This window comes from Lonchura striata, chromosome 21 (genome assembly GCF_050655825.1).
Source record: "Lonchura striata isolate lonStrDom1 chromosome 21, ASM5065582v1, whole genome shotgun sequence".
Classification (NCBI taxonomy): Eukaryota; Metazoa; Chordata; class Aves; order Passeriformes; family Estrildidae; genus Lonchura; species Lonchura striata.
Window position 1 is genome coordinate 7526731 of NC_140723.1, and position 20968 is coordinate 7547698.

The 20968-nt window shown below is 60.4% G+C and overlaps 2 protein-coding genes across 7 annotated transcripts in view; both read left to right on the forward strand.

The window, feature by feature from the left end:
* The first annotated feature begins 3 nt into the window (after window positions 1-3).
* Window positions 4-5770, forward strand: NECAP2 (NECAP endocytosis associated 2). Its single transcript, XM_077788230.2, has 8 exons — window positions 4-135; window positions 1759-1859; window positions 1936-2040; window positions 3189-3270; window positions 3791-3899; window positions 4251-4413; window positions 4533-4608; window positions 4909-5770. Exons 1-8 carry the CDS (start codon window positions 35-37, stop codon window positions 4955-4957), a joined length of 786 nt encoding a protein of 261 aa, XP_077644356.1. The 5' UTR covers window positions 4-34; the 3' UTR covers window positions 4958-5770.
* Window positions 5771-5800: 30 nt separating this feature from the next.
* The window catches only part of CROCC (ciliary rootlet coiled-coil, rootletin), a 44262-nt gene continuing 29094 nt past the window's right edge, over window positions 5801-20968 (forward strand). For 2 of the 6 annotated variants that reach the window (XM_085558427.1, XM_085558433.1), the window contains exons 1-11: window positions 5944-6076; window positions 10720-10859; window positions 13722-13901; window positions 13981-14064; window positions 14141-14232; window positions 15200-15365; window positions 16243-16349; window positions 17047-17253; window positions 19468-19564; window positions 19638-19733; window positions 20063-20227. In XM_085558427.1, coding sequence (XP_085414553.1) covers window positions 10725-10859; window positions 13722-13901; window positions 13981-14064; window positions 14141-14232; window positions 15200-15365; window positions 16243-16349; window positions 17047-17253; window positions 19468-19564; window positions 19638-19733; window positions 20063-20227 — 1329 coding nt within the window. In that variant the 5' untranslated portion in view covers window positions 5944-6076; window positions 10720-10724. The other 4 variants (XM_085558431.1, XM_085558432.1, XM_085558429.1 and 1 more) reach the window with 4 other exon arrangements.

Below are 20968 nucleotides of genomic sequence, written 5' to 3' on the forward strand. Positions count from 1 at the left end.
GCCGGGTACCCCGGGCCGCAGCGGCGCGGCCGCCATGGCGGCGGGGCCGGAGCAGGAGTACGAGTCGGTGCTGTGCGTGAAGCCGGCCGTGCTCGTGTACCGGGTGCCGCCGCGGGCCTCCAACCGCGGCTACAGGTGGGGCCCGCCCGCGGCGGGGCAGCGCCTCCTGGCGCGGCGGGGTTTGAGGGGTCCCCTCAGGGTTTGTGGGGTCCCCTCAGGGTTTGTGGGGTCCCTTCCTCATGAGGTGTGTGGGGTTTGTGGGGTCCCCTGAGGTGTGTGGGGTTTGTGGGGTTCCCTCTTCGTGAGGCGTGCGGGGTTTGTGGGGTCCTGTGCGGGGTCTGTGGGGTCCCCTGAGGTTTGTGGGGTCCCATCCTCGTGAGGTATGTGGGGTTTGTGGGGTCCCATCTTCATGAGGTTTGTGGGGTTTGTGGGGTCCCCTGATGTGTGTGGGGTTTGTGGGGTCCCATCTTCGTGAGGTGTGCGGGGTTTGTGGGGTCCCCTATTCGTCAGGTGTGTGGGGTTTGTGGGGTCCCATCTTCGTGAGGTGTGCGGGGTTTGTGGGGTCCCCTATTCGTCAGGTGTGTGGGGTTTGTGGGGTCCCATCTTCATGAGGTATGTGGGGTTTGTGGGGTCCCCTGAGGTGTGTGGGGTTTGTGGGGTTCCCTCTTCGAGAAGTGTGTGGGGTTTGTGGGGTCCCCTGAGGTTTGTGGGGTCCCATCTTCGTGAGGTATGTGGGGTTTGGGGGGGTCCTGTGCGGGGTTTGTGGGGGTCCCATCTTCATGAGGTGTGTGGGGTTTGTGGGGTGCCCTCTTTGTGAATTGTGTGGGGTTTATGGGGTCCTCACTTCGTGAGCTGTGCAGGGTTTGCAGGGTCCTCTCATGAGGTGTGCGGGGTTTGTGGGGTCCTGTGTGGGGTTTGTGGGGTTCCCTGAGGTGTGCGGGGTTCGTGGGGTCGTGTGTGGGGTTTCTGGGGTCCCCTGAGGTGTGCGGGGTTTGTGGGGTCCCCTGAGGTTTGTGGGGTCCCCTATTCGTGAGGCGTGCGGGGTTTGTGGGGTCCTGTGCGGGGTTTGTGGGGTCCCCTGAGGTTTGTGGGGTCCCATCTTCGTGAGGTATGTGGGGTTTGTGGGGTCCCATCTTCATGAGGTTTGTGGGGTTTGTGGGGTCCCATCTTCATGAGGTTTGTGGGGTTTGTGGGGTCCCATCTTCATGAGGTTTGTGGGGTTTGTGGGGTCCCCTGAGGTTTGTGGGGTCCCATCTTCGTGAGGTATGTGGGGTTTGTGGGGTCCCATCTTCATGAGGTGTGCGGGGTTTGTGGGGTCCTGTGTGGGGTTTGTGGGGTCCCCTGAGGTTTCTGGGGTCCCCTCTTCGTGAGGTGTGCGGGTTTGTGGTTCCCAGGAGGTGTCTGGGGTCTCTCCCTCCCCGTGGGGCAGCAAGAACTGCCCCTCACGGGGTATCTCACCCCCCGTGGGTTCCTGGGGCAGTGTCTCTGCCCCCATCCCCACCCCACAGGGCTGTCCCCGTCCCCCCGTGTGCTTTGGGGTTCCCAGCCCGTCAGTGACCCGCAGCCCGTCCTGGCACCGCCGCCCGTCCCTGGCAGCTCCGCGGAAAGGGAACCGAAACCTCCCGCGCAGCGCTGCCTGCTCCCTGCCCGAGCGCAGCAGCTCTTTGGGGTGAAACGAGCCAAACGTGGCAAACACCAGCGTCCCCACGGCGAACAAGGCAGGCAGGGCTCCGGCTCACGCTCCCTCCCCTTCCCCAGGGCCGCCGAGTGGCAGCTGGACCAGCCGGCCTGGAGCGGCCGCCTGCGGATCACGGCCAAGGGCAGCACGGCTTTCATCAAGCTGGAGGACAAAGTCTCGGGTGAGGGGGATGGAGGGGATGGTGGAGCAGCGGGCGGGCCGGGCCCGGCCTCACCCGGCCCTTTGCTGCCTTCCAGGAGAGCTCTTCGCCCAGGCTCCTGTGGAGCAGTTCCCGGGCATCGCTGTGGAGGGAGTGACGGACTCCAGCCGCTACTTTGTCATCCGGATTGAAGATGGGAACGGTGCGTGCCGTGCACCCCCCGGGGCCCTCACTGCTCCTCTTCGGGAAGGATTCCTGCTTTCCATTCCTGCTTTCATTCCTGCTTTCATTCCTGCTTTCATTCCTGCTTTCCGTTCCCGCGCGGGGGGCACAGGGAGGAGCTGCCTGCCTCCCTCCCACGGCTCTGACCTTCGCCAGGAACAAAAACACTTGGGTTTGGCTGCTCAGCGTTAGCAGGAGGATGCAGGAGCCCCCCACCCCCACTGCCAGTTAATTAAAAAGCTGTTTGTACTGAAGATTAGGTGCAGCCAATGAGGTGAAACACCTGGAGATGCCTTTGGAGAAGGGAAGGCTCTGGGGTGACCTAATTGTGGCCTTCCAGTCCCTAAAGGGGCTCCAGGAGAGCTGGAGTGGGACTGAGGACAAGAGCTGGAGGGACAGGACACAGGGAATGGCTCCCACTGCCAGAGGGCAGGGATGGGTGGGATACTGGGCAGGAATTCCTGGCTGTGAGGGTGGGCAGGCCCTGGCACAGGGTGCCCAGAGGAGCTGTGGCTGCCCCTGGATCCCTAGAAATGTCCAGGGTTGGAAGGGGCTTGGACAAGCCTGGGATAATGGAAGGTGTCCTTGCCCATGGAATGGAATGGGATTTACAGTCCTTCCAACCCAAACCATTCTGGGATTCTGTGATCCCCAATCCCATAGCTCAGTCTCCAGTGTCCCAGCTCCCTCTGGAGGCAGCGCCAGGCACGGGGCTGTGCAGGATGGAGCATCCCATTCCCATCCCATTCCCATCCCATTCCCATCCCATTCCCATCCCATTCCCATCCCATTCCCATCCCATTCCCATCCCATTCCCATCCCATTCCCATTCCCATCCCATTCCCATCCCATTCCCATCCCATTCCCATCCCATTCCCATCCCATCCCATCCCATCCCATCCCATCCCATCCCATCCCATCCCATCCCATCCCATCCCATCCCATCCCATCCCATCCCATCCCATCCCATCCCATCCCATCCCATCCCATCCCATCCCATCCCATCCCATCCCATTCCCATCCCATTCCCATCCCATTCCCATCCCATTCCCATCCCATCCCATCCCATCCCATCCCATCCCATCCCATCCCATCCCATCCCATCCCAATCTCCTCCTCCCTGCCCAGGCCGCCGGGCGTTCATCGGGGTTGGCTTTGTGGACCGAGGGGATGCCTTTGACTTCAACGTGGCTCTCCAGGACCACTTCAAGTGAGTTTTTTGGGCCTCTCCCTGTGTCCTCTCAGCTCTGTTTCTGGTAGGTCTCCTCCAGGAGAGGTGGAGAGGTGGGAGCTGGGCTGGGCAGGTGTGGTGGGCAGAGGAGGAAACTCGCAGCTCTTCTGTCTCCAGGATTTCCCAGCCTGGATCAGCAGCATCCCAATCTGGGCTTCCCAAGTGCAAAACTGGGTGTCCAGATTCCCTAATTCTCTTCCTCTGCTTCCTGTAAGGGGCTGCCCTGAGGAGCTGCTCCAGCTGCTGGGGATGGAGGGATTTTGGGGTTTTGGGGTTTTGGGGAGGGATGGATGGATGTGGTGTGGGCTGGGGGATCCCTGGGGCTCCGGCAGCCTCTGCTGGAAATCATCCCCTGGGTGCTCCCTCAGGTGAGGTCTCGGCTCACACCTTGGCCTTTGCAGAGCTGCTGCCACACGGGGATGGTCCTGAGCAGGATTTACTGGTCTGGGGGAGCCTGGGGCGGGCTGTGTCTCCTTTTCCATGGATTTCATTCCCACAGGTGGGTGAGGCAGCAGAGCGAGCTGGCCCGGCAGGCCCAGGACCTGGAGCAGGGACCCAAACTGGATCTGGGCTTCAAGGAGGGACAAACCATCAAACTCAACATCGCTGTGAGGGCCTTTCCCAGCTGATCCCAGCTCTTCTTTTGTGTGGCACAAGGAAGAAACCTCCCTAAAATCCCTGAGCCTGGGCTCAGGGCAGAGCCCGTGGGGATAATGCTGCCTGCAGGGATTTGCATGGGGTTGTGGTGCAATCAATTCCTGCTGCCAAAACCAGGTCTGTGGGATCTGGGGTAAAACCCACCCCAGATTTGCTGTGACCCCTTTGGATGCACCAGCAGTGGGATGTCGCAGTGCTGGAGGATTTTATTCCCAAATTAAAACAATTTGGCTTCCAGGGTTTTCACGTTCCGGCTCTGGATTTAAATGAGATCCCACCCAAACTTCCTGCTCTCCTTTCAGAACATGAAGAAAAAAGAAGGAGGGACAGGGAGCTCCAGGCCACGTCCTGCAGGGCTTGGGGGCCTGAGCTTGCTCCCACCACCCCCCGGAGGAAAATCCAGCTCTGGGGAGCGCCCAGCCCCGCTCTCCACGCCTGCCCAGCTCCCGGGAACGCCCATCACAGGTCTGTGCTCTCACAGAGCTCCTGAGGGGCTGCTTCCTCCATCAAAGCAGGGAACCTGGGAATGAGAGTGGGAAATCACTCCTGCTGTTCTGTTTTCTCTCTTCCCGACTTTCTGACAGACTCCCTGTTGTCCTGGCCTCAGCCCACTGCTGCTCCTGCTGCTGATGTCTGGGGAGACTTTGCCCAAGCTTCAGGGTGAGCAGGACAGGGGTTTGGGGGGGACGTGGATGCCCCAAAACCTCCTGGTTTTGCTGGAAAACCCCACTGGGGTGGGGGCTCTGCTCCATCCAGTCCCAACTTCGGGGTTCAGAAGCAGCTCTGTCTCTGCCTCTGTGCTGCCAAGCCCCTGAGTTTGGGCCCGTGGGCACTTCTTGCTCTGCTGCTCCAGGAGAGTTTTGGGGTGCTCCTGAATGACCCATTTGCAGCCCAGTTTCCTCCCTGGGTGCCTTTACCATCTCTAAACACCCTTTTCCCCCTGTTTTTCCCTCTCTCCAGGTCGTCTTCCAACCAGGCTCAGGGGAACACTGGCTGGGTTCAGTTCTGATCCTGGCCTTGATCCACCTTTCCCCACGTGGGTGCTGGGATCCTCAGGATTCTGTGGGACCAAAGAAGCAGCTCAGGACACCTCACTCCTGCCCTTAAACCCACCTGCCTCGAAATGCTGGAATAAGTGCTGGAAAGAAACAACCACGTGCCTTAAAACACTCCACATCCAGGGCCTGCATCGTGGGAGACCTCGGAGGCTTCTCCTTTGGGAAAAACCATCAGGTCCATGCCTCTCCTTGATAAGGAGGGAGAGCTTGGAGCCTCCTCAGATTCCTCTGCCTTCTGCTCGTGCTTTTGGGCTGGATCAGTCCTTCCCTCGGCGAGGAGCATCCTCCTGGAGCCATCCCACCTCCCAGATCCTCTCAAACCTTTCCCTGCCAGGATGCCAAGCACCGCCTGGATTTTTTTCTGAGCACTTAACTGGGATGTGGGGAGCCTGATCATGATGTTTCCATGCTGAAATTCCTCATTTCTTACTCTGGGAAGTTTGTTTTACTCCTCCTCTGTTCTGAAGACACGATTTTTTACTCACTTCCATGGACATTTTATTAAGGACAGAATGGAGTCAGGCTCTTAGACAGAGCTGGGGTTAAGACTCCTCTTGAAACAAATAAATATTTTCTTACCTATTTATATTAAGGCTTTTCCAAGTACAAAATCCCACTTATTTTTATCTGACACTTTGGATTTTCCTTTCCATTTCCAACTGGATGATGGGCATTTTGCTTTCAGAGCTTTCCCCTGGGCCTGGCAGCAAACTCAGGTGAGAATGTAACGCTTCCAAGTGAACAATAAATCGGTTTTGATGCCAGACTGGATTTTTTTTTCCTCCCCTGGGCTGGCTGGGAGAAGCCAGGATGAGCTTTGGTGATTCCCATTCCTTGCCAGTGCCGGGGGAATGGGATTGGACACGGAGCACAACAGAATCTGTTGCTTAGCAGTGGTTTCTGTTGGGAAGGACAGCAGGAGGCGAAGGTAAGAGAGGAAATGAGGAGAAAAGGAGGGGTTTTGGGACACAAGTACTGGGAGGGGGAGGAATCGGAGGCAGCTCCCGCCTGGCTGGAGGCATCCAAGACGCCGTAAATCCCCAATCCTATCTGCCTGCGCCTCAGCCCGGGTAATCTCCGGCTCTCCGGGGAGAAAGGGCACTTTCCCTGCCCGGGGCCGAGGGGAGGGCGGCCCGGCGAGCCCCTCCTGCCCGGAGCGTGGCTCGGGACCGGATCCATCCCTTGTTTCAGCGGCAGGGACGCCCCCAGCCCCCGGCCTGGGGGATCTGGGGCCCGGCTTGGGGATTTATGGCCATTTTTCCCTACCAGGGTGGGGGCAGAAAGTCTTTAATTACGCGGGGGATAATTAAAGCTCCGGCGCGGGGGGGATGATCCGGAATCCCGGGGCCATCCCCGCATCCCGGGGGTGTTAAAGCCGCTTCACCCCTTGGCAACCCCGGCTCGCTCCACCCCGGAGCTTTTCCTGCCGGAGCCCGGGGTTAATGAGCTTAAGGAGCCCGGGGCTCACGGCCGGGGCCCTCCGAGAGCGCCGTGCCCGCTGGGGAGCGGCTCCGTCCCGGTAAGGACCGAGCGGTTCCGTCCCGGTAAGGACCGAGCGGCTCCGTCCCGGTAAGGACCGAGCGGTTCCATCCCGGTAAGGACCGAGCGGCTCCGTGCCCCGTAAGGACCGAGCGGTTCCGTCCCGGTAAGGACCGAGCGGTTCCGTGCCCGGTAAGGACCGAGCGGTTCCATCCCGGTAGGGACCGAGCGGTTCCATCCCGGTAAGGACCGAGCGGCTCCGTCCCGGTAAGGACCGAGCGGTTCCGTGCCGGGTGAGGACCGAGCGGCTCCGTGCCGGGTGAGGACCGAGCGGTTCCGTCCCGTAAGGACCGAGCGGTTCCGTCCCGGTAAGGACCGACCGGTTCCGTGCCCGGTAAGGACCGAGCGGTTCCGTGCCCGGTGAGGACCGAGCGGTTCCGTCCCGGTGAGGACCGAGCGGCTCCGTCCCGGTGAGGACCGAGCGGCTCCGTCCCGGTAAGGACCGAGCGGCTCCGTGCCCGGTGAGGACCGAGCGGCTCCGTCCCGGTAAGGACCGAGCGGTTCCGTGCCCGGTGAGGACCGAGCGGTTCCATCCCGGTAGGGACCGAGCGGTTCCGTCCCGGTAAGGACCGAGCGGCTCCGTCCCGGTAAGGACCGAGCGGTTCCGTGCCCGGTAAGGACCGAGCGGTTCCATCCCGGTAAGGACCGAGCGGTTCCGTGCCGGGTGAGGACCGAGCGGTTCCGTCCCGGTAAGGACCGAGCGGTTCCGTGCCGGGTGAGGACCGAGCGGTTCCGTGCTGGGCAGGGACCTCCCCACCCCTCCGGGCGCCGGGGGCTGGCGTTTGGTTGTTTTCCTTCCTTTTCCTCGTTCCGCTCGCTCCGGGAGCCTCGGGGTGGGTTTTTCGGCAGAGCCCGGGAATGCCGAGGGATTTCTGGGGGGTTTCTGGGGGGTTTCTGGGGGTTTCTGGGGGATTTCTGGGGGGTTTCTGGGGGGTTTCTGGGGGGTTTCTGGGGGGTTTCTGGGGGATTTCTGGGGGGTTCTGGGGGATTTCTGGGGGGTTTCTGGGGGATTTCTGGGGGGTTTCTGGGGGGTTTCTGGGGGGTTTCTGGGGGGTTTCTGGGGGGTTTCTGGGGGATTTCTGGGGGGTTCTGGGGGATTTCTGGGGGGTTTCTGGGGGGTTCTGGGGGAGGATGGGGCCGTGCCGCTGTCGGGACCTCCAGGAAGAGGAGGGTCCCCGCTCCCGCCGTCACGCGGGGAGGGGATGCGGATTTCGGGCTAATCCTGACCCCGCATCCGCTTCCCGCGGGCGGGCACCGAGCCCGAACCGCCCCAAATCCCGGGAAAAGGGGCTGGCGAGGAGGAGGCCGCGGCAAGGGGGTGCCCGGGGCGCGGGAGATGCTCCCGGGGCTGAGGTGGGGCCACCGCCTCCCCCCGGCGGGGCGAGCGTGGGGTGGGGACCGGGACCGGGACCGGGACCGGGAATGGGATCGGGAATGAACCGGGACCGGGACCGGGACCGGGAATGGGATCGGGAATGAACCGGGATCGGGACCGGGAATGGGATCGGGAATGAACCGGGATCGGGATCGGGACCGGGAATGAGATCGGGAATGAACCGGGATCGGGACCGGGAATGGGATCGGGAATGAACCGGGATCGGGACCGGGACCGGGAATGGGATCGGGAATGAACCGGGATCGAGATCGGGCCGGGAATGGGATCGGGAATGAACCGGGATCGGGATGGGGACCGGGAATGGGATCGGGAATGAACCGGGATCGAGATCGGGACCGGGAATGAGATCGGGAATGAACCGGGATCGGGACCGGGAATGGGATCGGGAATGGGATCGGGATCGGGATCGGGATCGGGAATGGGATCGGGATCGGGATCGGGATCGGGAATGGGATCGGGAATGAACCGGGATCGGGACCGGGACCGGGAATGGGATCGGGAATGAACCGGGATCGGGACCGGGACCGGGAATGGGATCGGGAATGGGATCGGGATCGGGATCGGGACCGGGAATGGGATCGGGATCGGGATCGGGAATGGGACCGGGACCGGGATCGGGAATGGGATCGGGAATGAACCGGGATCGGGACCGGGACCGGGAATGGGATCGGGAATGGGACCGGAATCGGGACCGGGAATGGGATCGGGAATGAACCGGGATCGGGACCGGGAATGGGATCGGGAATGAACCGGGATCGGGACCGGGACCGGGAATGGGATCGGGAATGAACCGGGATCGAGATCGGGCCGGGAATGGGATCGGGAATGAACCGGGATCGGGATGGGGACCGGGAATGGGATCGGGAATGAACCGGGATCGAGATCGGGACCGGGAATGAGATCGGGAATGAACCGGGATCGGGATCGGGACCGGGAATGGGATCGGGAATGGGATCGGGATCGGGATCGGGATCGGGAATGGGATCGGGATCGGGATCGGGATCGGGAATGGGATCGGGAATGAACCGGGATCGGGACCGGGACCGGGAATGGGATCGGGAATGGGATCGGGACCGGGAATGGGATCAGGACCGCGACCGGGACGGGGACCGGAATCGGGACCGGGAATGGGATCGGGACCGGGAGTGGGATCAGGACCGGGAATGGAACCGGGACCGGGAATGGAACCGGACCGGGAATGGGATCGGGATCGAGAATGGAACCGGGACTGGGAATGGGATCAGGACCGGGAATAGGATCGGGAATGGAATTGGGATGGGGAATGGGATTGGGACCGGGAATGGAACCGGGACCGGGAATGGAACCGGGACTGGGAATGGGATCGGGATCGGGAATGCGATTGGGATCGGGAATGGGATCGGGATCAGGAATGGGATTGGGACTGGGAATGGGATTAGGACCGGGAATGGGATCGGGACCGGGAATGGGATTGGGATTGGGAATGCGATTGGGACTGGGAATGGGATTAGGACCGGGAATGGGAGCGGGACCGGGAATGGGATCGGGAATGGCGCTGGGGCAGCGGGTTTGGGAGGGCAGAGGGGGTTCGTGGTGGGCACATCGCGGATCGGGGCGGCTCCGGAGAACCGCGGGCGGGTCTGTGGCCGCGAACGGAAAAGTGCCGCGGTTTGGGATCTTAAATGGGAATTGAGGTTTGGGGATCACAGCTGTGAATCTGCAGCAGGGTTTGGGATCAGACGCACAAAGTTTTAGTGATTTTGTGGTTGCAACTGGAAATCTGCAGCGGTTTTGTTGTTGTAACTGGAAATACCCAGCAGTTTTAGGATCACAAACAGGAATTTACATAGTGTTTGGGATCGGCTGTGAATTTGCAACAGTTTGGGGATTGTGACTGGAAATCTGCAGCAGGTTTGGGATCACAAACATGAGTTTTTAGTGATTTTGTGGCTGCGACTGTAAATCTGCAGCATGTTTTGGGATTATGACTGTAAATCTGCAGCAGTTTTGGGATCACAGTTATGAATTTACAACAGCTTTGGGATCAAAATGCAAATTTGTGGCAGTTTTATAACTGCAGCTGTAAATCTTCTGGGGTTTTGTGATCACAAACACAGATTTGCAGCAGTTTGGGGATCATAGCTACAAATCTGCAGCAGTTTTGCTCTTGCAACTATAAACCCGCCGTGATTTTATGATCCCAAGCACACATTTGCAGAAGTTTTTATGCTGCAGCTGCAAAATGAAGCAGGTTTGGATCACAGCCGTTGTGGTCCCAAACTCCAGATTTTGGCCATTTGTGGTTGCAACGACAAATCCCTGGCGGTTTTGTGATTGTGAACGTGGATCTGAACATCCTTGCAGTCACAACTGCAAACTTCTCATGGGTTTTGGACCACAGCTGTGCATTTCCAGCAGCTCTTCCCTCACAAAGGCATTCCTTGGAATGTCTGAGTGTGGGAGGTGGCATTTCCAGCTGGGCCAGGGGGCAGAATGCTCTTCGTGGGCTGGAGGAGACTCACATTGAGGGCTGGTGGGATTTGGGTGGAAATCCCCCTGTTTGTGCCTGGTTATTAAAATCAAAGCAAATATCAGGGAAGGATCCCAAGGCAGGTTGTTGTTCCTATCCCTGAGGATTTTTTAATCCAAATGCTGCTCCTGGGGAGGGCTCAGCCCCTTCTCAAGGGGAACAGAGCAGCTCCTGCTGGCACAGGATGCCCCGGCTGTGTCCTGGGCTGGATCCCATCCTGGATCCCGGATCCCAGATCCCATCCTGCCTCTTTCCATCCCATCCCGCAGGGGCCATGGCCTCGCTGCTGTCCGTGCAGGAGGAGAACAGGATCCTGCAGCAGGAGCTGTCCCGCGTCGAGGACCTGCTGGCGCAGAGCCGGGCCGAGCGCGACGAGCTGGCCATCAAGTACAACGCCCTCAGCGAGCGGGTGAGCCCCAAAATTCCCCTTTTTAACCCCAAAATCCAGAGCTGGCCATCAAGTACAACGCCCTCAGCGAGCGGGTGAGCCCCCCAAATCCCCCTTTTTACCCCCAAAATCCAGAGCTGGCCATCAAGTACAACGCCCTCAGTGAGCGGGTGAGCCCCAAAATCCCCCTTTTTAACCCCAAAATCCAGAGCTGGCCATCAAATACAACGCCCTCAGCGAGCGGGTGAGCCCAAAATCCCCCTTTTTAACCCCAAAATCCAGAGCTGGCCATCAAGTACAACGCCCTCAGCGAGCGGGTGAGCCCAAAATCCCCCTTTTTAACCCCAAAATCCAGAGCTGGCCATCAAATAAAACACCCCCAGCCAGCCCTCCCAAATCCCCCTTTTTAACCCCAAAATCCAGAGCTGGCCATCAAGTACAATGCCCTCAGCGAGCGGGTGAGCCCCCAAAATTCCCGTTTTTAACCCCAAAATCCAGAGCTGGCCATCAAGTACAACGCCCTCAGCGAGCGGGTGAGCCCCCAAAATCCCCCTTTTTAACCCCAAAATCCAGAGCTGGCCATCAAGTACAACGCCCTCAGTGAGCGGGTGAGCCCCCAAAATCCCCCTTTTTAACCCCAAAATCCAGAGCTGGCCATCAAGTACAACGCCCTCAGCGAGTGGGTGAGCCCCCAAAATCCCCCTTTTTAACCCCAAAATCCAGAGCTGTCCATCAAGTACAACGCCCTCAGCAAGCGGGTGAGCCCCCAAAATCCCCCTTTTTAACCCCAAAATCCAGAGCTGGCCATCAAATAAAACACCCTCAGCCAGCCCTCCCAAATCTCCTTTTTTAACCCCAAAATCCAGTGTTGTTCATAAAATACAACACCCCCAGCTAGCTTTCCCAAATCTCCCTTTTTTCTACCCCAAAATCCAGAGCTGGCCATCAAATAAAACACCCCCAGCCAGCCCTCCCAAATCCTCCTTTTTAACCCGAAAATCCAGAACTGCCCATCAAGTACAGAACCCTCAGCCAGCTCTCCCAAATCCCCCTTTTTACCCCAAAATCCAGAGTTGTTCATCAAATACAACACCCTTAACCAGCTCTCCAAAATCCCCTTTTTTGCCCCAAAATCCAGAACTGGCCATCAAACACAACACCCCCAGGCAGCCCTCCCAAATTCCCTTTTCAGCCCCAAAATCCAGGTGGTGCCAGCTCCGGCCCCAGCATTCCCCTCGTGGGGCAGGACCTGCAGTGTCCCCGTGGTGGGAATTGTCCAGACCAGCCTTGGCCTGCCAGGGCTTGTCCATCCCTGTTGGATTTGTCCTGCTGGATTTTGGGAAGGAACTCCCCCCTCTCTGTGGGAATCCTTCAGGTTTCCAACACTTTGCCCTGGCAACCAGGAATTCCAAAGGGCTTTGGCCCTCCCAGTGCTGGGTGTGCCCCAGACTGGTGGGATACTGGGGGAATCCCTTGGTTTGTGCCTCATTATTAAAAAAAAAAAGCAAATATCAGGATAATATCCCCAGGCAATTTCCATTTCTGTGCCCAAACATCTTTTATCCATCAGTCACTCCATGCAAACTGGGAGAGGGTTTTTGCTGAACCCACAGACTGGAGGTTGAGTTATCCTTAAAAGCACCCCCCGAAATTTCCCATTCATCCCCTCCCTGTGCATGGAGCAATGAGGGAAGGTGGGAATTGGGGCCTTGAATTTGCTGTGGAACCCTTGGAAATGAGACTGGGGGATGCTCAGGGGTTTGGGGTGCTGGGCTGGGGGATGCTCAGGGGTTTGGGGTGCCAGTGTGGGGGATGCTCAGGGGTTTTGGGGTGCTGGGCTGGGGGATGCTCAGGGGTTTGGGGGTGCTGGGCTGGGGGATGCTCAGGGGTTTGGGGTGCCAGGCTGGGGGAAGCTCAGGGGTTTTGGGGGTGCCGGGCTGGGGGATGCTCAGAGCTGTGGGGTGCTCAGGGGTTTTGGGGTGCTGGGCTGGGGGGTGCTCAGGGCTGGGGGATGCTCAGGGGTTTTGGGGTGCTGGGCTGGGCTGGGGATGCTCAGGGGTGTGGGGTGATGGGCCAGAGATGCTCAGGGGTTTGGGGTACCAGCTCAGGCTGGGCTGGGGGATGCTCAGGGCTGTGGGGGCTCAGGGGTTTTGGGGTGCTGGGCTGGGGGATGCTCAGGGCTGGGGGATGCTCAGGATTTTGGGGTGCTGGGCTGGGAGATGCTCAGGGGTGTGGGGTACCAGTGTGGGGGATGCTCAGGGGTGTGGGCTGCTGGGCTGGGGGATGCTCAGAGGTTTGGGGTGCTGGGCTGGGGGATGCTCAGGGCTGGGGGATGCTCAGGGTTTTGGGGGTTCCGGGCTGGGGGATGCTCAGGGTTTTGGGGGTGCTGGGCTGGGGGATGCTCAGAGCTGTGGGGTGCTCAGGGGTTTTGGGGTGCTGGGCTGGGGGATGCTCAGGGGTTTGGGGGTGCTGGGCTGGGCTGGGGATGCTCAGGGCTGTGGGGTGATGGGCTGAGGGATGCTCAGGGGTTTGGGGTACCAGCTCAGGCTGGGCTGGGGGATGCTCAGGGCTGTGGGGTGCTCAGGGGTTTTGGGGTGCTGGGCTGGGGGATGCTCAGGATTTTGGGGTGCTGGGCTGGGGGATGCTCAGGGCTGGGGGATGCTCAGGGTTTTGGGGGTTCCGGGCTGGGGGATGCTCAGGGTTTTGGGGTTCTGAGCTGGGGGATGCTCAGGGCTGGGGGATGCTCAGGATTTTGGGGTGCTGGGCTGGGAGATGCTCAGAGGTTTGGGGGTGCTGGGCTGGGGGATGCTCAGTGGTTTGGGGGTGATGGGCTGGGGATGTTCAGGGGTTTGGGGTGCCATCCTGGGTTCCCCCCAACCCCAGCTGGAGCAGAGCCTGCGGCTGGAGCCGGAGGAAGCCGCCGAGAGCCGGAGCCTGGCCCAGCACAACATCGAGCTCCGGAGGCTGCTGGAGGAGGAGCAGGCTGCCTACAAGAGGAAGCTCCAGGCCTACCAGGAGGGCCAGCAGCGCCAGGCCCAGCTGGTGCAGAAGCTCCAAGCCAAGGTAAATCCTTCCTGGAGGAGCGCTGGGATAATTTGGGGACCCCCCCACATCGGTGTCACCCCCCTCATCCCTCCCCAAGGTGTTGCAGTACAAGAAGAAATGCGGGGAAGTGGAGCAGCAGCTGCTGGAGAAGGCGACGGAGCTGGAGCAGGAGAGGCTGACGGTGAGGGAGGCTTTGGGGGTGCCCTGCCCCAAATCCCAAATCGGGGTGATGGCCAGCAGGGGGGATGTTCCCACAGATCCAGCTGGATGCCAGCGGCTCCCAGCCCGACGAGGAGAGCAGCAACGAGCTGGAGAACGCCCTGATCCGGCTGGAGGAGGAGCAGCAGAGGTGAGCAGGATGCAGGGGGGCGGTGAGGATTCCCAAGGGATGCTGACCCCGGTGATTCCCAGGAGAACAGAGGTGGGTGGAATCCCAAGGGGAATGTGAGGATTCCAAGGGGATGCTGACCCTGGTGGTCCCCTGGGACCCCAGGAGCAGCAGAGGTGGGTGGAATCGCGAGGATTCCCGGGGGATGCTGACCCTGGTGATTCCTCGGGATCCCAGGAGCAGCAGAGGTGGGTGTAATCCCAAGGGGAATGCTCACATTTTCAGGGGATTCTGACCCTGGTGATTCCCAGGAGCAGTAGAGGTAGGTGGAATCCTGAGGGAAATGTGAGGATTCCTGGGGGATGCTGACCCCAGTGGTCCCCCGGGACCCCAAGAGTAGCAGAGGTGGGTGGAATCCCAGGGGGAATGCTCACATTCCCAGGGGATTCTGACCCTGGTGATTCCCAGGAGCAGTAGAGGTGGGTGGGAATGTGAGGATTCCAAGGGGATGCTGACCCTGGTGATTCCCCGGGATCCCAGGAGCAGTAGAGGTGGGTGGGAATGTGAGGATTCCTGGGGGATGCTGACCCTGGTGATTCCTCGGGATCCCAGGAACAGCAGAGGTGGGTGGAATCCCAGGGGGAATGCTCACATTTCCAGGGGATTCTGACCCTGGTGATTCCCAGGAGCAGTAGAAGCAGGTGGAATCCTGAGGGAAATGTGAGGATTCCTCAGGATGCTGACCCCAGTGGTCCCCCGGGACCCCAAGAGTAGCAGAGGTGGGTGTAATCCCAAGGGGAATGTGAGCATTCCCAGGGGATTCTGACCCTGGTGATTCCCAGGAGCAGTAGAGGCAGGTGGAATCCTGAGGGAAATGTGAGCATTCCCAGGGGATGCTGACCCTGGTGGTCCCCTGGGATCCCAGGAGAACAGAGGTGGGTGGAATCCCGAGGATTCCCGGGGGATGCTGACCCCGGTGCTGTCCCAGGAGCAGCAGCCTGGTGCAGGTGAACTCGATGCTGCGGGAGCAGCTGGAACAGGCCAACGTGGCCAACGCGGCGCTGAGCGAGGACATGCGCAAGCTGACGGCGGACTGGGCGCGCGCCCGGGACGAGCTGGAGCAGCGGGAGGCGGAGTGGAGGCGGGAGGAGGAGGTGGGGGACAGCGGGGAGAGGGGTGTGGGGCTGTAGGGATGCTGCAAAGCAGAATTTGGGGAGTGTGGGGGGGTGTGGCGTGTGATGGGAAGAGGATGCAAGGCAGAGGGATGTGGGGACACTGAGGAGGACGTGGGGCCGTGGGGGATGTTCTGTGGGGAAGGATTTGGGATAGGAAATGGAGAGAGGCAGGGGGATGCAGGGATGTGTCAGGGACAGTGGCGGGGATGTGGGGCCGTGGGGGATGATCCATGGGGAAGGATTTGGGATGGGAAATGGAGAGAGGCAGGGGGATGCAGGGATGTGTCAGGGACAGTGGGGGGGATGTGGGGCTGTGGGGGATGTTCCATGGGGAAGGATTTGGGATGGGAAATGGATGGGAAATGGAGAGAGGCAGGGGGATGCAGGGATGTGTCAGGGACAATGAGGGGGATGTGGGGCTGTGGGGGATGATCCATGGGGAAGGATTTGGAATGGGAAATGGAGAGAGGCAGGGGGATGCAGGGATGTGTCAGGGACAGTGGGGGGGATGTGGGGCTGTGGGGGATGATCCATGGGGAAGGATTTGGGGCTGTGATGTGGATGGGAAAGGGAGATTCGGCAGGGGGATGCAGGGATGTGAATTACACAGGGGCCGTGGGAGGGATGTGGGGCCATGGGGGATGTTTCATGGAGAAGAATTTGGGCTTTTGGGGGATGTGATGGGAAGAGGATGTGAGGCAGGGACGTGTCACACCCCGCCACCCTTCTCTGTGCCCGCAAGAATTGGGGTGCGGCTGTGGAGGACTGTGGGGGTGATGGGTGTGGCCAGGAGGGATGTTTGGGAATTTGGGGATCCCAAAAAGCGGATCCTTGATCCCGCTCCATCCCACCCCAGTCCTTCAACACCTACTTCAGCAACGAGCACAGCCGGCTGCTGACCCTCTGGCGGGAGCTGGTGGCCTTCAGGCGCCACTTCGGGGAGATGAAAGCCACCACCGAGAGGTCAGCGGGGCACGGGGCGGGATCCCTCCCTGGGGTGGGATCCCTCCCTCCGGGGGTCCCTGGGGATCCCACCCTGTGTCGGAATCTGAGGTGTTGGTGATTCCCAGATTGTAAAAGTCTCTGTCTGTCAGCCCCGCTGCCAAAGCAGAAGCCAGAATTGGTCTGTGCTGGTTTCCAGGTTGTTTATTCTGTTGATCTCTCACATGTTCTGCTGCCCTGCCCAGCTCTGTCCTGCAGGGCAGCGTGTGGGGCTCTGCCCTCAGTGGGATGTGACAAACATTAAATACCAGAAACTCCCTGGGCTGCATTTACAATAACGTGCCAATATCTGTCACCTACGTTGGACAGTGTGTCCCCAGCCTGAACCAACAGAAAAATGCCAACACCACAGTGAGACATGGAGGGCATGAAGAAGGAGAAAAAGGACAAGGCACACCCAATTTCCTCCATCTTGTCCCCTTTGGACCCCTCATCTAGAATCCTAAAATTTTACTTTTGCACCCGTGCCACACTTAATTATTACTGATATCAAACACTCAGAGCTGGTAATTGATCCTGTAAGATGGAAAACTCTTTTCCATGGCCAGAGATCACAGCCAGTGTCTCTGGGGGCTCTGTCCAGGGGGTTCCTGACCCCTGCCATGGCAGCCAGAGGGAAGCCCTGGGTTCCCACACCCCTGCACTCCTGCCCGTGCAGGGACCTGGCGGAGCTGGGCCACGAGGTGTCCCGCACGGGCCGCGCTGCCCACGCCGCCTGCCTGCACCTGGCTGCCAACCTGCGGCTGGCCGAGAGCCAGGCGGGCGCGGCCCGAGAGCGGCAGGAGCTGCGGCTGCAGCAGCTGCAGGAGCAGCTGGCGGCGCGGGCACGGGACGCCGAGCTGGAAAAAGCCACCCTGGCAGCCAGGTACGGGGGGCTGGGGGCACGGCGGGGGGCCAGGGGAGGAGTGGAAGTGCAGTGGATGTGGCACAGGACGGGGAGGGAGCGAGACAGAGGGATGGAGTGCAGGAGTGTCAGAGGGGTGCAGGAGCTCCAGGAGGGATGCAGGACTGCCGAGAGGGATGCAGGAGCACCAGGAGGGGTGGAGCAGCTCCAGGAGGGATGGAGCAGCTCCAGGAGGGATGCAGGAGCTCCAAGAGGGATGTGCGAGCTCCAGGAGGGATGCAGGACTGCCGAGAGGGATGCAGGAGCGCTAGGAAGGATGGAGCAGTTCCAGGAAGGATGCAGGAGCTCCAAGAGGGATGTGGGAGCTCCATGAGGGATGTGGGAGCTCCAGGAGGGACGCAGGACTGCCAAGAAGGATGCAGGAGCTCCAGGAGGGATGCAGGAGCTCCAGGAGGGACACAGGACTGCCAAGAAGGATGCAGGAGCTCCAGGAGGGATGCAGGAGCTCCAAGAGGGACACAGGACTGCCAAGAAGGATGCAGGAGCACCAGGAGGGATGCAGGAGCACCAGGAGGGATGCAGGAGTGCCAGGAGGGGGAGGATGCACCCGCATGGGGCCATTGGGGATGTTTCCCAGGGAAGGTTTTGGGGCTGTGGCACAGATGGGAAGGGATGCGAGGCAGCAGGAGGCATCCATGCTGGATGTTGGATGTTGGGTGTTGGATTTTGGGTGTTGGATGTTGGATGCTGGATGCTGGATATTGGATGCTGGGTGCTGGATGCTGGATGTTGGAACTTGGATGCTGGATATTGGGTGCTGGATGATGGATTTTGGGTGTTGGATGTTGGATGCTGGGTGTTGGATGTTGGACGTTGGATGTTGGATTTTGGGTGTTGGGTGCTGGGTGCTGGATGTTGGATGCTGGGTGTTGGATGTTGGATTTTGGATGTTGGATGTTGGACGTTGGATGTTGGATACTGGGTGTTGGGTGCTGGGTGTTGGGTGTTGAATGTTAGATGCTGGGTGCTGGATGTTGGATTTTGGGTGTTGGGTGCTGGGTGCTGGGTGCTGAGTGTTGGATTTTGGGTGCTGGGTGCTGAGTGCCAGGTGCTGGGTGTTGGATGTTGGATTTTGGGTGCTGGATGCTGGGTGCTGGGTGCTGGATGCTGGGTGCAGGATGCTGGGTGCTGGATGCTGGATGCTGGGTGCTGGGTGCTGGGTGTTGGGTGCTGGGTGCTGGATGCTGAGTGCTGGATGCTGGGTTCTGGGTGCTGGATGCTGAGTGCTGGATGCTGGGTGCTGGGTGCTGGGTGCAGGATGCTGGATGCTGGGTGCTGGATGCTGGGTGCTGGGTGCTGGATGTTGGATTTTGGGTGTTGGGTGCTGGGTGTTGGATGTTGGATTTTGGGTGCTGGGTGCTGGGTGCTGGGTGCAGGATGCTGGGTGCTGGGTGCTGGATGCTGGGTGTTGGGTGCTGGGTGCTGGATGTTGGATTTTGGGTGTTGGGTGCTGGGTGCTGGATGCTGGGTGCTGGATGCTGGATGCTGGGTGCTGGGTGCTGGGTGTTGGGTGCTGGGTGCTGGATGCTGAGTGCTGGATGCTGGTTCTGGGTGCTGGATGCTGAGTGCTGGATGCTGGGTGCTGGGTGCTGGATGTTGGATTTTGGGTGTTGGGTGCTGGGTGTTGGATGTTGGATTTTGGGTGCTGGGTGCAGGATGCTGGGTGCTGGATTTTGGGTGCTGGATGCTGGATGCTGGGTGCTGGGTGCTGGGTGCAGGATGCTGGGTGCTGGCTGCTGGGTGCTGGGTGCTGGATGCTGGGTGCTGGGTGCTGGGTGTTGGATGTTGGATTTTGGGTGTTGGGTGCTGAGTGCTGGATGCTGGGTGCTGGATGCTGGATGCTGGATGCTGGGTGCTGGGTGCTGGATTTTGGGTGCTGGATGCTGGGTGCTGGCTGCTGGGTGCTGGGTGCTGGGTGCTGGGTGCTGGATGTTAGATTTTGGGTGCTGGGTGCAGGATGCTGGGTGCTGGATTTTGGGTGCTGGATGCTGGATGCTGGGTGCTGGGTGCTGGGTGCTGGGTGCTGGGTGCTGGGTGCTGGATTTTGGGTGCTGGGTGCTGGATGCTGGGTGCTGGGTGCTGGATGCTGGATGCTGGGTGCTGGGTGCTGGATGCTGGGTGCTGGGTGCTGGATTTTGGGTGCTGGGTGCTGGATGCCGGCCGTGTTCCGGGCAGGCTGGCGGAGCTGACGGCGGCCCTGGAGCGGCGCCGGAGCGAGGCCGAGGAGCAGGAGCGGGCGGTGGAAGCGCTGAGCCTGCAGCTGCGGGAGCTGGTGGGTGCAGGGTGCGGGGCTTTGGGGGTGCGGGGCCGTCCTTCCCGGCCTGATCCCGTCCCGGCGCCCGCAGGAGGCCGCGCGCGCCCGGGAGCCGACGCCGGAGCAGGTGCAGGCTCTGCGCTCCGAGCTGGAGCTGCTGCGCCGGACGCTGCACGAGCTCACCCAGGTGCTGGGACACCCCCACAGCCAGGACCGGCCTCTCCCTGCCTCAGTGTCCCCTGCCTTCCTCAGTGTCCCCTGCCTGCCTCAGTGTCCCCTTCCTTGATCCATTTTTGCATTTCCTGATTCAGTTTCCCCTCTCCCTGATTCAGTTTTCCCCTCCCTGCCTCAGTTTCCCTTTTCCCTTACTCAGTTTCCCCCTTGACTTGATTTCCCATTTCTCACCCCAGTTTCCCCTTCCCTGGACTCCATTTCTCCCTTCTCACGTTGTTTCTCCCGTTCACTGACTTCATTCCCCTCCCTGCCCCACTCTCCCCCGGATGTTCCCGGGAACAGGCGGTGCTGGCGGATGATCCCGAGGCCCCCGCGCTCGCCGTGTCCCCCCCGTGTCCCCCCGTGTCCCCCCCGTGTCCCGCCGTGTCCCCTCTGCGCAGCCTCTCTGCCAGCGCCGCTGCTGCCGCCGTCCACGCGGCGCTGAGCCGGCGCCAGCTCCAGCTGCAGGTGGGCCGGGAGGAGGGGATGGGATGGGATGGGATGGGATGGGATGGGATGGGATGGGATGGGATGGGATGGGATGGGATGGGATGGGATGGGATGGGATGGGATGGGATGGGATGGGAATGGGGGTGAGGATGGGGATGAGGATGGGATGGGGATTGGGTAGGATGGGAATGGGGATGGGGATGAGGATGAGGGTGGGATGGAATGGGGGTGAGGAGGGGAAGGATGGGGATGGGAATGGGATGGGGATGGGGATGGGGATTGGGTGGGATGGGAATGGGAATGGGGATGGGATGGGGATTGGGTGGGATGGGAATGGGAATGGGGATGGGGATGGGGATGAGGATGGGATGGAATAGAGATGCGGAGGGGAAAGATGGGGATGGGAATGGGATGGGGATTGGGTGGAATGGGAATGGGGATGATGATGAGGATGGGATGGAATGGGGGTGAGGATGAGGATGGGAATGGAATAGAGATGCGGAGGGGAAGGATGGGGATGAGAATGGGGATGGGATGGAATAGAGATGAGGACGGGAAGGATGGGGATGGGGATGGGATGGGGATGGGATGGGAATGGGGGTGAGGATGGGGATGGGATGGGATAGGAATCGGATGGGGATGGGATGGGGATGGGATGGGATGGAATGGGGGTGAAGATGAGGATGGGATGAAATGGGGGTGAGGATGAGGATGGGATGGAATAGAGATGCAGAGGGGAAGGATGGGGATGGGATGGGG

What these genes read in the sequence shown, in the direction of transcription:
- NECAP2 (XM_077788230.2), top strand. Translation starts at nt 35, where the DNA reads ATGGCGGCGGGGCCGGAGCAGGAGTACGAGTCGGTGCTGTGCGTGAAG. An exon ending in CCGGATTGAAGATGGGAACG is followed by an intron (nt 2,041 to 3,188) that starts GTGCGTGCCGTG and finishes CTCCCTGCCCAG; the next exon opens with GCCGCCGGGCGTTCATCGGG. An exon ending in CCCGGGAACGCCCATCACAG is followed by an intron (nt 4,414 to 4,532) that starts GTCTGTGCTCTC and finishes ACTTTCTGACAG; the next exon opens with ACTCCCTGTTGTCCTGGCCT.